At 53.9% G+C, this 16,475-nt stretch overlaps 1 protein-coding gene across 1 annotated transcript in view; it reads right to left on the bottom strand.

Annotated features, from left to right (window-relative positions):
* The window catches only part of GPRC5C (G protein-coupled receptor class C group 5 member C), a gene marked incomplete at its 3' end in the record, with an annotated part of 16,574 nt that extends 9,989 nt beyond the window's left edge, over positions 1–6,585 (bottom strand). The window contains exon 1 of the mRNA XM_008048187.2: positions 6,518–6,585. Within this exon, the coding sequence (XP_008046378.2) occupies positions 6,518–6,560 (43 nt within the window). The remainder of the gene's footprint in view (positions 1–6,517) is intronic.
* Positions 6,586–16,475: the final 9,890 nt, after the last annotated feature.

The following is a 16,475-nucleotide window of genomic DNA, read 5'->3' as shown; positions in this document are numbered from 1 at the left end:
GGGAGGGGACCTCGCGAGCTGTTGGTTTGCGCGTCTCGATCTGTGGCAACCGGGAAGTCTCCACTCCCTGAATCACCCGGAGTTGCCCGAGCGATAAACCTCAGGCCGGTTCCCTCCCTCGCACACCGGCTCTTCCGACTCCAGGAGGGCGTGTTTGCTTAGCGGCCGGCGCGGGCGGGGAGGCCCCGGTTTTCTTGAACCCTGTATGCCTTCCTGTGCCTTGCCCTGGCTGGCTGCTCTGGGGGGCCCCGACTGCATCGCCTCGGCTTCTTTTCACTGTGAAGAGGAAGAACGCAGGCTGCTGCAGAGCTGGGCCTCACTCCGGCCCCCTCCCGTAACCACCTCCTCCCCAGACTCCGGGGACACCCACGCGGGTGGCAGATGCGTGCAGGGGCCAGGCCATTGGGTGCCCTCACCGGGAAGGCAAACAGCTGGTCAGACCCAGGCGACAGCAGAAGTCCCCGGCCTCTGACGACTGAGGGCTGAACTCGGAGTGCTGGGAGGGTTTGCTCATTAGCCTATGTGAAAAGCCGGCTGAGAGCCCGGGGAAGGTGGGAAGGTGTCGGGAGACTAGTCTGGGACACCGGAAGGCCTGTGACCCTAGGAGTGAAGACCAACTGTGGATCAGGCAGACCGTTTTCAGGCTTGGGGAACTTCCTTCCCCTACCTAGATTCTCCAAAAAGGCAGCCCTTCTTCCCCGCCTCCCCCTCCCAGGCCGGGGAAAGGCTGGGGTGTCTGGTGCCTGGCCACCCCCTGGGAGTCATTTGGAAAGAGGCCTGAGCACTGGGTGGCAGTTTTCTGAGAACTGTTTGCTCTTCCCTGTTGACCGCACCTCACTTCTGGAACTGGATCTACCTTCAGAGGACAAAACACGTGGCTCCCGGCAGGTGATCCGGGCCTCCAGGATCCCGGTTGCCCTCTGCTTTCAGCTTGTGCTGGTCAGGGGAGGGGAGGCTGGAGAACGGGAGCCCCCCCCCCACCATGAGTCAGAACCCCGTGGGTGTTGCCTGACACAGCCAGCCTGCAGTGCTGCTAGAAGGGACACCGCGGGCCGTGCTGTTTTCTTTCCAGGACTCCAACGACAGGGTCCTCCGTATCTCCAAAAGCCCCTCTCACCTTGATTTCCTAACCCAATAGGCATATAACCTGCTAGAAACTCCATTTTCACCAAGAGATAACATTTTGAGGAGGGGTCCCAGGTAGCCACTGCACACCCTCCCTGTTCAAAGAGATACTAGATTTGCTAGATTGTGGAGGGGCATGTCTGTGTCCACCCCCCCCCACCGGCCCCACCCTCACTGTGCAGTGTTCAAGCACCTACTGCCAGAGGGAGACCCACTTTATTCACTGGAAAGTTTCTTTCTGAGAACTCTGAGCACCTGATGAGGCCTGGGGCTGAGACAGCTCTGCCACCTGCCAGCTGGGTGGCCCGGGCGAGTCACTTCACCTCCTGAGCCCACTTTTCTCTCCTATAAAACAGGAATGGGCCGGGCTCAGTGGCTCAGCCTGTAATTCCAGCGCTTTGGGAGGCTGGGGTGAGTGGATTGCCTGAGCCCGTGGGTTCGAGACCCGCCTGGGCAACTTGGTGAGACCTCATCTCTACAATAAATCAAAAATCAGCCGGGCGTGGTAGCGCTCACCTGTAGTTCCAGCTACTTGAAGGCTGAGGCGGAAGGATCACCAGAGCCCAGCAGGTAGAGGCTGTGGTGGCCGGGAGCGGCCACTGCACTCCAGTCTGGGTGACAGAGTGAGACACCAACTAAAAAAAAATAAAATAAAATAGCAGGAATGATAGCATCACCCCAGGATGAAGCTGCATCTGGAATGTTCCTCACGCAAGACTGGCACTTACTGTAGATAGAGGTCAGTGGTCAGCCTCTCCTCTCCTGGTGCGACTGCCCTCCGCTCTGAGCCTTAGCCCTTTCCATTAAAAAGGTCTGACTTTTTTTTGGAGCCGGAGTCTCACTTTGTCGCCCAGGCGAGAGTGCAGTGACACACTCTCAACTACCACAACCTCAACCTGCTGGGCTCAGTTGATCCTTCCGCCTCAATCTCCCAAGTAGCTGGGACTAGTCTGTTGCTATTTTTGAGTTGGAGTCGCACTCTGTCACCCAGGCTGGAGTGAAGGGGCACGCTCACGGCCACCGCAGCCTCGACCTGCTGGGCTCAGGCGATCCTTCCGCCTTGGCCTTCCAAGTAACTGGAACTACAGGCGCACGCCACCATTCCATTTTGATTTATTGTAGAGATGAGGTCTCACCAAGTTGCCCAGGCTGGTCTTGAACCTCTGGGCTAACGCAATCCTCTCACCTCAGCCTCCTAAAGTGCTGGGATTACAGGCTGAGCCACCGAGTCCGACTTGACCAGAGATTTTTAAGAATCTGCCCTAAGGGGCCGGTCTTGTTGGTTCACACCTCTAATCTTAGCACTTTGGGAGGTGGAGGTGAGAGGATTGCCTGAGCCCGGGGGTTGGAAACCAGTCTAGACAACATGGCGAGATCAATTAACCTTCTAAATTGTTTTCTCCCTAATTAGACTGTGCCCTTCTCAAGAGCAGGGACACATCTCACTCACCTTGCTTCCCCGGCATCTGGCACTCAGCCAGCTGTGGGTAAACGTTTTCAGTAAGTGCCTGTGGAATATCTGATATTCTGTGGCCGACACTGCCGATCTTTCGCCTCACGCCAGCGGCCTGGCAAGCAGTACCACCCCCTGCCCTGCCCCCTGTGCCACCCTTCCTGGAAAGCAGGCAAGCCCTGGGGCCTGCTGGAGAAGTCCACCTCACCTGGGCCTGCAGTGTCCTGCGTCAGAGCCCAGGGTAGGAGGTCCTGGCAACCTAGGGGGCATGGAGGAGCCTCCCAGAGGATGTCACAGGTCATTTATGTCCCCCAGAGGGACTTCTCAGTTTGCCTGGGCAGCAGGTCTGAGTTGCAGTTCCAGCCTGCAGAATCTCTTACGGGAGCCAGTTCCTCCTCCATGGAGTCAGAGGCCTGCTCCGTCTTCCTGGGAGTGTTGGGAGCCCTGGTCTTGCAGCTGAGGGTGGGGCACCCGCTCCTGACAGGTAAGGGTCTGGCATCCTGGGGGGGCTGGTAAACAGTGTGCATCTCACTTCTCCTTGCTCTCAGGCTCGTATTAACTGCCGACTGCCCAGGCTGAGGTGTTTGGCCTTTTCTCTTGGGCTCATAGGACATCCTGCTCGAAGCAGCAGGCACGGCATAGTTTTGTGAGAGGACTCAGGTACCATGGTGGCCCCTTAAGCAGGCAGTAGACCAAGCCCAGTGGCTCTCGCCTGTAATCCCAACACTTTTGGAGGCCAAGGCAGGAGGATTGCTTGAGGCCAGGAGTTCAAGACCAGCCTGGGCAACATAGTGAGACCTCCTCTCTATTTTTTTTTAAAGAATATAAATAAATAAGTAAATAGAAGCAGGCGGCCAAGGGCCAGGGGCCAGGGATCAGGCAAGTTAAACATTCACTCACCACAACCGGCTGCCCATGGATGGCCCCTCTGGAAATGTACCCGGAAGCCAGCCTTGGGCAGAGCCTGCTGGAATGTCACCTGATGCTGAACTCTTCCACCGTGACTGCAAAAGCTTCTCCCTTCCCCCTGCCTCCTGTTCGTGGCTCAGTGGCCACTAATCAACTCCATGTGAAAGGAGAGAACGGGGTTTCCTGAGCTGCCCGGGTCTGGGCAGCCTCCACCCGTAGGTGTAGTGAATCCCGAGGACCGGGCCTCAAAGCCAAGAGTCCAGGGATTTGGGCCCCTCGACCCACCCACCCCTTCCAAAATCAAAAAGGAAACGTGTGACCAGCGCGGTTACTCATTCGCTCTCCTGCCTTCAGGAAGAGTCTCACCCCAACCTGAGGGCATTTCCTGGGCAAGTGTGCCTTCTGCCTCACCCGTGTCCACACCATTCCCCAGCTGATTCTGCCCTTGGTGGCAGTCCACCCCACAGACCCCCAACCCGTGCTGACTTCACCCCAGCACTCTGCTCGCGACACCGTCCCTGGCTCCCGTCGCCTTGAAGTGGAAGTCCAAGCTCCCGCACTAGGCCTTCAAGGCCTCTGCAGCCTGGGCTCCAGCCTCATCTCCTTCCTCTTCCCCACAGGAAATGGTCACTCCAGCCTGAGAGGCCTGCTCTGAGTCTGCCCCGCCCTCACTTGCCTTCCTGTCGCTTCATCTACATTCTGTCCCCCACTCTCAATCCAGAATGCGGTCTTCCCCCTTTCAGCCCCTCTGAATCTGTCCCCCTTGAAAGCCCTTGACTCCCCCGGAAGCCTTTACGGTGCCCCCACCCCATAGTCCCCTTTCTCCCCTTCTGTCCTAGGGCTTGTCCTCTGGCACACGAGTGTTGCTCTTAGGGATTTTTTTCTTAACAGTCAGGTCTCCAGGTCTTGGCTTGTAGCTGGTCTCAAACTCCTGGCCTCAAGTAATTCTCCCGTCTCGGCCTCCCAGAGCACTGGGATTACAAGCTTGTGCAAATGCGCCCAGCCAGGAATATCTTGTTTTTTGTTGTTTTGAGTGTGAGTCTCATTCTGTCGCCCAGGCTGGAATGCAATGGCACGCTCCCGGCCACCGCAGCCTCAACCTGCTGTGCTCCGGTGATCCTTCTGCCTCAGCCTTCCAAGTTACTGGAACTACAGGTGTGCACCTGTAGTTAAAAATTAGCCTGGCTAATTTTTCTTGATTTATTGTGGAGATGAGGTCTCACCAAGTTGCCCAGGCTGGTGGTCTTGAACCCGGGGGCTCAGACAATCCTCTCACCTCAGCTTCCCAAAGTGCTGGGATTATAGGCGTGAGCCACCATGTCCGCGCCAGCCAGGAATATCTTATGCGTGGATCTCTTGCCTCCTTAATTCTGTGATAGGCTCTGTAGGGAGTGGGCTGTAGGTTTCGTGCCTTTCCATCCCTGCCGCCCTGAGCATAGTGCCTTATGCATTCAATTAATGGACACGACATGTCCGTGGACTTCGTTGATTGGCCAAGAACTGAGAGAGCCTGCCAGCCTTCTCCGAGGGAAAAAGTCTGGACTTGGCTTGGCTGCTGGCAAGAACCCCCGGCTCTGATTCTCTAGCTCCCAGAATCCCAGGCCCGGAAATTCAGAGAGACACTGGCTAGTTGGATAATACGGTACTCACAGTAGCTTACCTCTGGATAGCACTATACAGTTTCAAAGTGTCTTTTATGTATATGCGATGCTTATACCCTCCATAAGGCAGATGTTATTTTCTCCATTTTATAGATTTTTTTTTTTTTTTTTTGAGTCGGTGTCTCACTCCGCCCAGGCCGGAGTGCAGTGGCGCGCTCCTGGCCACTGCAGCCTTGACCTGCTGGGCTTTGGTGATCCTTCCGCCTCACCCTTCCAAATAACTGGAGCTATAGGTGTGCGCTACCACATTCGGCTGATTTTTTTTATTTATCGTAGAGATGCGGTCTCACCAAGTTGCCCGAATGGGTCTCAAATCCGCGGGCTAAGGCAATCCACTCTCCTCAGCCTTCCTAAGTGCCGGGATTACAGGCTGGGCCACCAAGTCCAGCCCCATTTTATAGATTTAAAGACTGAGGTTCAGAGGCTCAATGACAAGCCGTGGACTAGAATCACCGGACTTGTTCTTCACTGGCCTGAACTCTCAGAAGGCTTCTGGCACCTCTTATCGAGTCCTTACTGTTTTCTGCCTTCTGGATGCTTATTTGTTTGAGAGATGGGAGTTCTGTGTCTCAGGCTGGAGTGTGGTGGTGCAGTCATAGCTCACTGCAGCCTCAACCTCCTGGGCTATCCTCCTGCCTCAGCCTCCTGAGTGCTGGGACTACAAGCTCGCGCCACCATGCCTGGCTTTGATGCCTTATGTCCCAATCCAGGGGGTAAGCTCTTGGGAGGAAAGATCCATCTTTGTGTTTCCCTTGGTGCCCTGCCCGTTAATATTTGCAAGGGGAGCCAGGTGTGGTGTCTCACGCCTGGAATCCTAGCACTTTGGGAGACTGAGGCTCAAGCATTGCTTGAGCCCAGGGGTTTGAGACCAGCCTGGGCGACATAATGAGACCTTGTCTCTACCAATATATATATATATATATATATATATATATATACCTATATTTGCAAGAGAATACATGGAAGAAAGAGAAAAACACTAGACACAGAACACACCTGCTGTCAAGTCAGCAGTGGGTCTGGCCACCCTCCTCCTAACGATCCCTTCACACTCAGAGGCCAATCTCAAGACAGTGCTGCATGGGACTGCGTCTCCCCCATTTACTCCTCTTCGTTCCCTGTCCCTGTTCTGCTCGCGACCCCTGGCCCACCGTGGTCATGTCTGCCCTGCCCACACCGCAGCCTGCCCCACCTGCAGGGCCATTCAGCCCTTTGCCAGCTTCTCCAGCCACCACCAGAGCCTGCAAAAGACCCCATTGTTGCCCCTGCCCCCTCCCCTGGGACTTGAGGCCACCCCTGACTCTCAAGACCTCAAGTGATGGACAGAGAGCCACAGGGCCACAGGGAAGCCAGACATGGCCACGCTCACCAGAGATGGCACCTCCCACAGGGTAGGGCCGGCCAGCTGGCATCTGGGCGGGGTCCAGCCCCAGCTGTCCCCGGTGCTGCTTGGGGCTTGACTGGTCTCACTTACCGGAAGCCTGGCTGCGGTGTAGCCCGAGGCTGCCGGGAACCTAGGCTCGCTATTCTGGGAGTGTGATGGAGCCCTGGGGGGCCGGAGGAGGCTGAAATTTCAGTCCCTCTGGTTTCCACACTGTTTTCCTCCCCTCTGTTGATAAGGCAGAGTTCAGTCATTACGCAGAGTTCAGAACCACTGATGGTGCGTTTGAGGGCCTTAATAGCAGCTGTGGTTATGCTAAAGTCGGCCCTGGGGTACAGCACCCTCATTGTTGTATCACTCACCCTCAATTTCCTTTAGCCTGCAGTGTGTCTTTCATGCACCGCCTGCTCCATTAACCCGTTCTTCGCAGGCATTCTGGAATAGCCTCTCCCTGGTAAACCCAGTTACTGATTTCCTCTGAGGGTCTTTCTTTTCTTTCTCTTCTTTTTTTTTTTTTTGAGTTGGAGTCTCACTCCGTCGCCTAAACGGGAGTGCAGTGGCCGCAGTGGCCGCTCTCGGCCACCGCAGCCTCGAACTGCTGGGCTCCGGCAATCCTTCCGCCTCAGCCTTCCAAGTGGCTGGAACTACAGGCGCGCGCTACCACGCCCGGCTCATTTTTTGATTTATTGTAGAGATGAGGTCTCGCCAAATTGCCCAGGCGGGTCTCGAACCCGCGGGCTCAGGCAGTTCACTCACCTCAGCCTCCCAAGGCATTGGATTACAGGCTGGGCCACCGAACCCGGCTTCTTTCTCTTTTAAAATTTATTTTTCTGCTTTTTTAAAATTTTATTTAGGCCTGACTTGGTGGCTCAGCCTGTCATCCCCGCACTTTGGGAGGCCGAGGTGAGTGGATTGCCTGAGCCCGCGGGTTCGACACCAGCCCCTGCAATTTGGCAAGACCTCGTCTCTACAGTCAAATTAGCTGGGTGTGGTAGCACACGCCTGTAGTTCGGGCTCCTTTGAAGGCTGAGGCAGAAGGATCGCCGGGGCCTAAGGGATCCAGGCTGCGGTGGCCGTGAGAGCATGCTACTACACTCCAGCCTGGGCGACAGCGTGAGGTTCCAATGCTAAATAAGTAAATACATACATATTTTATTTATCTTCTTATTTGAGTTGGGGTCTCAGGCTGCCACCCAGCCTGGAGTACTGTGGCATGCTCACAACGATCACGGCTCACGGCAGCCTCGACCTCTTGGGCTCAGGTGATCCTTCCACCTCAGTCTCCCTAGTGACTGGGACTACAGCCACACTACCATGACCAGGTAGTTTTTTTCTAGGTCTCGCCATGTTGCCCAGGCTTGTCTCGAACGCCTGGGCTCAGGTCACCCTGAGAAGACATCCTACCCTCCATCCAAGGTCACACATTGTGCTCATAAAACTTGAGCCCAGTGTTTTGACTTTCTGCCGTGGAATCTGAGAGTCTGAAGCTGGAGGGGGCAGGAGAAAAGTCCAAAAAGCCCAAAACTTGCTCATCTATAAAATGGCGCCATAACCTCTGCCTCCAGGGTTTGCTCTGGCGATTCAAGGAAAGCCAGATCCAGGAGACCAGCAGAGCTCAGTGATTTGGGAGCTGCTGGCCCCAGACTGTCTCCTTTTGCTGCACAATCCTGAGGGAAAGCAGCCTGCAGAAATGGTGATGGCCAGGCATGGTGGCTCAAGCCTGTCATTCCAGCACTTAGGGAAACAGAGGCGAGAGAATTGTCTGAACTCAGGGGTTCGAGACCAGCCTGAGCAACATGATAAGACCTCATCTCTACAATAAATCAAAAAATTAGCCGGGCATGGTAGTGAGCGCCTGTAGTTTCAGCTACTTGGAAGGTTGAGGCAGAAGGATCACCTGCACCCAGCAGGTCAAGGCTGCACTCTAGCCCAGGCAACAGGGTGAGACTCCAACTAACAAACAAAAAAAAAATTACCCAGATGTGGTGGTGCATGCCTGTGGTTCCAGCTACCTGGAAGGCTGAGATGGAAGGCTCACCTGAGCCCAGCAGGTCAAGGCTGTGGTGGTCATGAGCGTGCCACTGCACTGTAGCCTGGATGACAGAGTGAGACTCCGACTCAAAAAAAAAGAAAAGAAAAGAAATGGTGGTGAAGCTGATTCTTAAGCGTCTCCAACTTAGTGCACAGCCTCTGCACCAGTTTTTTTTGGAAAGCGGATTTCTGGGACACCTTTCTGGACCATTGAATCACGATCTCTAGCTGAAAAGCCTATGAGCCGTGTCCCCACAGATGTGACTGGTGAGGCACATCGGCCTTGAGACCAGGGAGACAGGGTTAAAAGGACTGAAACTGAGCCGGGCTTGGTGGCTCAGCCTGTAACCCTGTGCCTTTGGGAGGCTGAGGTGAGTGGATTGCCTGAGCCCGCGGGTTCGAGACCCGCCTGGGCAGCGAGACCTCTTCTCTACAATAAATCAAAAAATCAGCTGGGCGTGGTAGCGCATGCCTGTAATTCCGGCTACTTGGAAGGCTGAGGCGGAAGGATCGCTGGAGCCCAGCAGGTCAAGGCTGCGGTGACCAGGAGCGGCCACTGCACTCCAGTCTGGGCGACAGAGTGAGACTCCAACTCAAAAAAAAAAAGGAGTGAAACTGGCCAGGCGCGGTGACTCAGCCTGTCATCCCAGCACTTCGGGAGGCCGAGTCGAGAGGATTGCCTGAGCCCGGGGGTTCAAGACCAAGTTGGGCAACATGGTGAGGCCTCGTCTCTACAATAAGTCACAAAAATCAGCGGGACGTGGTGGCATGTCACTGTAGTTCCAGCGAATCCTTGGAAGGCTGAGGTAGAAGGATCGCCGGAGCCCAGCAGGTCGAGGCTGTGGTGGTCGGGAGCGGCCACTGCACTCCAGTCTGGGCGACAGAGTGAGACTTCAACTCAAAAAAAGAAAAAGTGACTTTTAGATATCTCCTCTTTGCCCTTTTGCCAAAAATATTTTCCGAGCCTGTCTGCAGTCATCCCAATGAGACCATGGCTCCTTGGAGTCCAAAGTGGCTTACCCACATGAAGCCTGGGAGCTTATTAGGAATGTAAACCCACCCAAACCTGTTCTGCATTTTAGCAAGTGATCTAGATGGCTGCTATGTCTAAAACACTTGAGAGTCACTGAAATACAAATCTGTTTTACTTTATTTTTTGAGTCAGGGTCTCACTCTGTCACCCAGGCTGTAGTGCAGTGGCATGAACATGGTTCATCACAGCCTCGACTTCCTAGACCCTGGTGATCCTTCCACCTCAGTCTCCAAAGTTGCTGGGACTACAGGCGCATACCCCTAAGCCCAACTAACTTTATTTTTTATTTTTATTTTATTTTATTTTTCTTTTGAGTTGGAGTCTCACTCTGTCACCCAGACTGGAGTGCAGTGGCCGCTCCCGGCCACCACAACCTCGACCTGCTGGGCTCTGGCAATCCTTCCGCCTCAGCCTTCCAAGTAGCCGAAATTACAGGCACACACTACCACGCCCGGCTGATTTTTTTATTTATTGTAGAGATGAGGTCTCGTTGCCCAGGCGGGTCTCGAACCTGCGGGCTCAGGCAATCCACTCACCTCAGCCTCCCAAAGGCGCGGGATTACAGGCTGAGTCACCGAGCCCGGCTCCAGCTAACTTTAAAACAATTTTTTTTGTAGAGATGAGGTCTTGCTATGTTGTCTAGGCTGGTCTCAAACTCCTGGACTCACTTCTCTCCCCTGGACCTCCCAGAGTGCTGGGTTTACAGGTGTGAGCTGCTGCGCTGGGACCAAATCTGCTTTATTTGTTTGTTTGTTTTGTTTTTGAGTCGGAGTCTCACCTGTTTTCCAGGCTGCAGTGCAGTGGCACGCTCACAGCCACCGCAGCCTCAACCTGCTGGGGCTCCGGCGATCCTTCCGCCTCAGCCTTCCAAGGAGCTGGAACCAGAGGCATGCGCCACCACACCTGGCTAATTTTTTGATTTATTGTAGAGACGTGGTCTTGCTTTATTGTTCAGACTGGTCTCGAACCTGTGAGCTCAGGCCATCCTCTCGCCTCTGCCTCCCAAAGTGCTGGGATTATAGTGTGAGCCACCGCACCCGGCCCCAAATCTATTTTAAATACAAGCAGAGGTGAGTGAATTGCGTGAGCCCACGGGTTCGAGACCCGCCTGGGCAGCGAGACCTCATCTCTACAATAAATCAAAAAATCAGCCGGGTGTGGTAGCACATGCCTGTGATTCCGGCTACTCGGAAGGCTGAGGCGGAAGGATCGCCGGAGCCCAGCAGGTCGAGGCTGCGGTGGCCGGGAGCGGCCACTGCACTCCGGTCTGGGCGACAGAGTGAGACTCCAACTCAAAAAAAATAAAAAAAAAAAAATACAAGCAAAGGCTTCCCAGGAGAGTGAATGCAGAGCTCAGCGGCTGTGGCTGGATGTGTGATAGGATGGCAATCCGATTACATGAAGGCACTCCTGGGAACGGGGGCTTCGATGGGGATACAAGTAGCGAGAGTTGGTGAGAGCCTGGAGTCTGCAGTGGGGAGGTGCTGCAGTGAGACACTTGACTGGGCTCATGTGAAGGCCTCAGGGGAGAGGAGAAAACTGAGCCAGCCCCTACGGCAATGCCCTCTCAGGCATCTTCCTGGAGGACCTTCTGTCACATCATCGTTAACTTCTCTTCTGTTGGTGTCTGGTCTTGCCCATCACACCCAATCTCCTCTTTCTGGAAATGAGAAGAAGCCTCGGAGAAAAAGCAAGTCAGCCGAAGTGATCCCAAGTGCCTTGGGTACCGGCGACGACTTGGAAAAACCCACACTCAGTAGCCCTCCTTGATGTTTTCCAAAGGGCTACACCTGGCCACGAAGTGTCATCAGAAAGCTGCAGGCACACCTGCACATTCTTTGCATCCAATTTTCATGGGCAGTGCTGCTCATTCAAAGGTAAAGTGCACAGGTCACTGCCTTTTCTTGTTTCTGTTATTTTATTTTATTTTTTTTTTAGTCGGAGTTTCACTCTGTCGCCCAGACTGGAGTGCAGTGGCCACTCCCGGCCTCCGCAGCCTCAACCTGCTGGGCTCCAGCAATCCTCCCGCCTCAGCCTTCCAAGTAGCTGGAACCACAGGCATGCGCTACCACGCCCGGCTAATTTTTAAATTTATTGTAGAGATGAGGTTTCGCCAAGTTACCCAGGCGGGTCTCGAACCCGCAGGCTCAGGCAGTTCACTCACCTCAGCCTCGCAAGGCATGGGATTAGGCTGGGTCACCGAGCCCGGCTTTTTTCTGTTCTTTTTCTCTTAGCCTCATTCCCTCCGACCACTGGTGGTTTTCTGCTCTCAGGTGTGGGGCAGGAGCCACAGACTTAGAAGAAAAAAAGGGCATAGGCACTTGTAGGGGTTCCTGGGTCTCTGCTCGTCCAAGGTCATTTCGATCGGCTTAAACCAAAGCAGCCGTGCAGTAGGGATTTACTCCCGACAGCCCTTTCGCCCTAATGCCGTATTGCATTTCAAAACACTTGTCCTGCGCCCCGGCTGTTTCCTGACCAGGGCTGCAGGCAGCGGCTCAGCCCCTTCCCTGTCCTTTGGACCTGCTCTGGCGATGAAATGCGATCCAGAAAAGCCCCTCTCGATGGTGCCCGGCCTGCTGTCTGCTGCTCTTGCACACACCCCCCAACACCCCTCCTCCCAGGGTCAGAGCCAACTGGCAGCCCTCCCAGCACATTGTACACAGCCAGCTGTTGGTGGGACATCTCTGCTGAAACAGCCTGAAGCAGCTGGAGAAAATGGGAGAACTTACTTAAGGAGCATCTGACTTCCTCTGCTGTTCTACTTCCAGGTTTCAGTGAAGCCATGAGCACTGTACAGGGAGTCGGGAGACCCGGGTTCAGGATTCAGCATGACCCCTGAGTCTCTGGCTGTGTTGCCCCAGAGATGAATTTTCTTCTCTCTTCAGCTGTTTTCTCACCCATATAATAAGGATAACACTGACTGTGCCACAAGGACTGTTAGAATTTACATATTAACTCCTCCGGTATCCTCACAACTGTTTTTTTGTTTGTTTGTTTGTTTTTGAGTTGGAGTCTCACTCAGTCGCCCAGACTGGAGTGCAGTGGCTGCTCCCAACCTCTGCAGCCTGAACCTGCTGGGCTCCGGCGATCCTTCTGCCTCAGCCTTCCAAGTAGCTGGAACTACAGGCGTGCACTGCCACGCCCGGCTAGTTTTTTTTTTTTTTTTTTTGGATTTATTGTAGAGATGAGGTCTCGCCAAGTTGCCCAGGCGGGTCTCGAACCCGCGGGCTCAGGCAATTCACTCACCTCTGCCTCCCAAAGCGCGGCATTACAGGCTGAGCCACCGAGCCCGGCCTACAGCTGTTTTATAGAGCGGATACAATGATGCTACCTGCTTATGAATGAGGAAACTCAGAAAGGCCGAAGTGACTTATTCAGCCAACCGCTAGCAAGCTATGGCTGCTTTTGACTCCTCACCACTCTGAGCTGTCTCTGACGGGCTAGGACAAATGTATCATTTGGTGGTGTTAAAGCAATGAATGTTTATGACAACATGCAGTTTCTGTGGATCAGGATTCAGGGAGCGGCTTAGGTGGGAAGTCCGGCTCACGGTGTCTCATGGAATTGCAACCAAGATGTCGGCAGGGGCTGCAGTCACCTGAGGGCTCGAGTGGGGCGGATGATCTCCTTCCAAGGTGGCTCACTCATACGAGTGGTTGCTTGGGGCCTCCAATCCTCACCACACGGACCTCTTCATGGGTTGCTTGAATAGTCTCAGGACTTGGCTATGTGCGTTCCTTAGAGCAGGTGATTCGAGACAGGACAAAGCAGAAGCTGAAACAGCCGTGGAAGGCACACGCTGTTATTTCCACAACAGCCCATGGGTTACACGGGTCAGCCTTATTCAGTGAGGAAGGGACCACGTAGGGAAGTGAATACCAGGAGATGGGGACATCTTGGAAGTTGCTATCACAGAGAGTCACATATAGCAGCTAGCAGGGCAGTCCGGAAGATCAACCCAAGGAATAGATGGAAACATGCTGTGTGAGTTTGCCAGGGCTGCTGCAATGCACTGCCATAAACCGGGTGGCTTAAAAACCACAGAAATGGGTCCCCAGCCGGGCTCGGTGGCTCAGCCTGTAATCCCGCGCCTTTGGGAGGCTGAGGTGAGTGGATTGCCTGAGCCCGCACGTTCGAGACCCGCCTGGGCAGGTGAGACCTCATCTCTGCAATAAATCAAAAATTAGCTGGGCGTGGTAGCGCGCGCCTGTAGTTCCAGCAACTCGGAAGGCTGAGGCGGAAGGATGGCCGGAGCCCAGCAGGTCGAGGCTGCGGTGTGTGTCTCTTCACATGGCCACCTCATGCAGACACAAGTCCTACTGGATTTAGGGCCCACCTTCATCCACTGCCACCTCCTCTTAACTTGATGACTTCTACAAAAACCCTATTTCCAAGTAAGATCACAATCACAGTTTGAGGGAGTTAGGACTTCCACAGCTTCTTCGGAGAGCATAAAGCAACAGATGACACGTGGCGCGATTCCACCCACAACCCCTGCTATGCAGGGTGTAAAGCCCCGTATGTGTGTGAGTCGGTATCATCTTCACTGCAGTGGTGCTGGGAGAAATGACTGTGGGACCCAAGTGATGGTTGGGAGGCAGGCCTTGTCAACGCCACCATCGTGGGATGATGGCTCAAGCAGGTGTTCTTTAAGGCACTTGGGAAGTCACTGATGTCTGGTCCATTTTCCCTACCGCTGGATGCATCCTCTCGCTGACACTTCTTCATGGTTTTCAGTGCATTCTGGATTTTGGAAGAGAGATTGTCTCCGTCAATTTCTTCCTTGGATATTCGATTCCTCTGAGGCCGATTCTGCTCCAGAACTCTCTCACCTGATCATCCCAGACATCTCTGTGGCCCATATCTTCCTCTGTGTTTCTAAAGCCACCGTTTCTTTGACAAGTCAAAGTTGTGTTTCTAGACAGAGCCCTGGCGATCCTCCAAAACACACCGCCCAGCCCCTCATCCCTGGCGCTCACCAACTCCTCCGCCAAACCAGACACTTGGCCACGCGTGCCGGGAAAGTGCTGGCCTGGGAATTGGCTGCCAGTTCCAGCCATGCCTCCAACGAGCTGGGTGGCCTCAGGGGTGTCCCTTTGCCTCTTCATGGTGTAGCTTCCCTCAGGTCCATTTCAACAGTTGATTCTGGAATACTCCCAGTGTGCCAGGCACAAATTACAAGGGAAACCGAGTGATGGTCCCTGCCCCCAAGACTATTTATTTATTTTTTTGAGTTGGAGTCTCACTCTGTCGCCCAGACTGGAGTACAGTGGCTGCTTCCAGCCACCGCAGCCTCGACCTGCTGGGCTCCGGCGATCCTTCCGCCTCAGCCTTCCAAGTAGCTGGAACTACAGGCGAGCACTACCATGCCCGGCTAATTTTTTGATTTATTGTAGAGATGAGGTCTCACCAAGTTGCCGAGGCGGGTCTTGAACCCACAGGCTCAGGCAATCCACTCACCTCAGCCTGCCAAGGCACGGGATTACAGGCTGAGTCACCGAGCCTTGCTCCCAAGACACTTATAATCGAATCAGTGAGACAAATGTCAGCCAGTCGTTAAGATACGGGACTGCAGTTACAGAGGAAGTATAAATGCTCCTTGACTTACAATGGGTTATGGCCCGATAAATCCATCACAAGTTGAAAATAGTGTTAAGTTGAAAGTGCATTGATTACACCTCACTTACTGAACATCACAGCTTAGCGTGGCCAAACTTCAGTGTGCTCTGGCCGGGCTCAGTGGCTCAGCCTGTGATTCCAACACTTTGGGAGGCCGAGGTGAGTGGGTTGCCTGAGACCGCGGACTCAAGACCAGCCCTGGCAACTTGGAGAGAACTCATCTCTACAATAAATCAAAAATCAGCCAGGCGTGGTAGCACATGCCTGTAGTTCCGGCTACTTGGAAGGCTGAGGCGGAAGGATCACTGGAGCTCGGCAGGTCTATGCTGGGGTGGCTGTGAGCGTGTCACTACACTCCAGCCTGGGCGACAGAGTGAGACTCCAACTAAAAGTACAAAAAAAAAACACTAGCTGGGCGTGGTGGCATGTGTCTGTAGTTTGAGGTCCTTAGAAGGCTGAGGTGGAAAGATCACCTGAGCCCAGCAGGTCGAGGCTGCAGTGACTGTGAGCGTGCCACTGTACTCCAGCTTGGGCGACAGAGTGAGACTCTAACTAAAAAATAATAAATAATTGAATAAGAATAAATTTTTTTTTTAAAGTACTCCAAGCCGGGCTCGGTGGCTCAGCCTGTATAATCCCAGCACTTTGGGAGGCTGAGGTGAATGGATTGCCTGAGTCCGCGGGTTCGAGACCCGCCTAGGCAACTTGGCGAGACTCATTTCTACAATTAAAAAAAAAAAAAAATGAGCCAGGTGTGGTAGTGCGCACCTGTAGTTCCAGCTACTTGGAAGGCTGAGATGGAAGGATCACTGGAGCCCAGCAGGTCAAGGCTGCGGTGGCCGGGAGCGGCCACTGCACTCCAGTCTGGGCAACACAGTGAGACTCCAACTCAAAAAAAAAAAAAAAAGTACTCCAAACACTTGCATTCGCCTGTAGTTGGGCAAAATCATCTAACACAAAGCCTATTTTATGATAAAGTCATGAATATCTTGCGTGTTTTGTGGAATACGGCTCTGAGAATGAAAAAATGGGGCTGGACACAGTGGCTCACGCCTATAATCCCAGCACTTTGGGAGGCCGAAGTGAGAGGATTGCCTGAGCCTGCCTGAGCCCCAGAACGACCTTGGCAACTTGGCGAGACCTCATCTCTACAGTAAATCAAAAAAATTAGCTGGATGTGTTGATGTATGCCTGTAGTCCCAGGTACTTGGAAGGCTGAGGCGGAAGGATTGCCTGAACCCAGCAGGTTGAGGCTGCAGTGGC

Source organism: Carlito syrichta, unplaced genomic scaffold (genome assembly GCF_000164805.1).
Source record: "Carlito syrichta isolate Samal-C Ts95f unplaced genomic scaffold, Tarsius_syrichta-2.0.1 Scaffold120789, whole genome shotgun sequence".
Classification (NCBI taxonomy): Eukaryota; Metazoa; Chordata; class Mammalia; order Primates; family Tarsiidae; genus Carlito; species Carlito syrichta.
The sequence above is the reverse complement of the archived record's forward strand: the minus strand, read 5'-3'. Positions and strand labels throughout refer to the sequence as shown.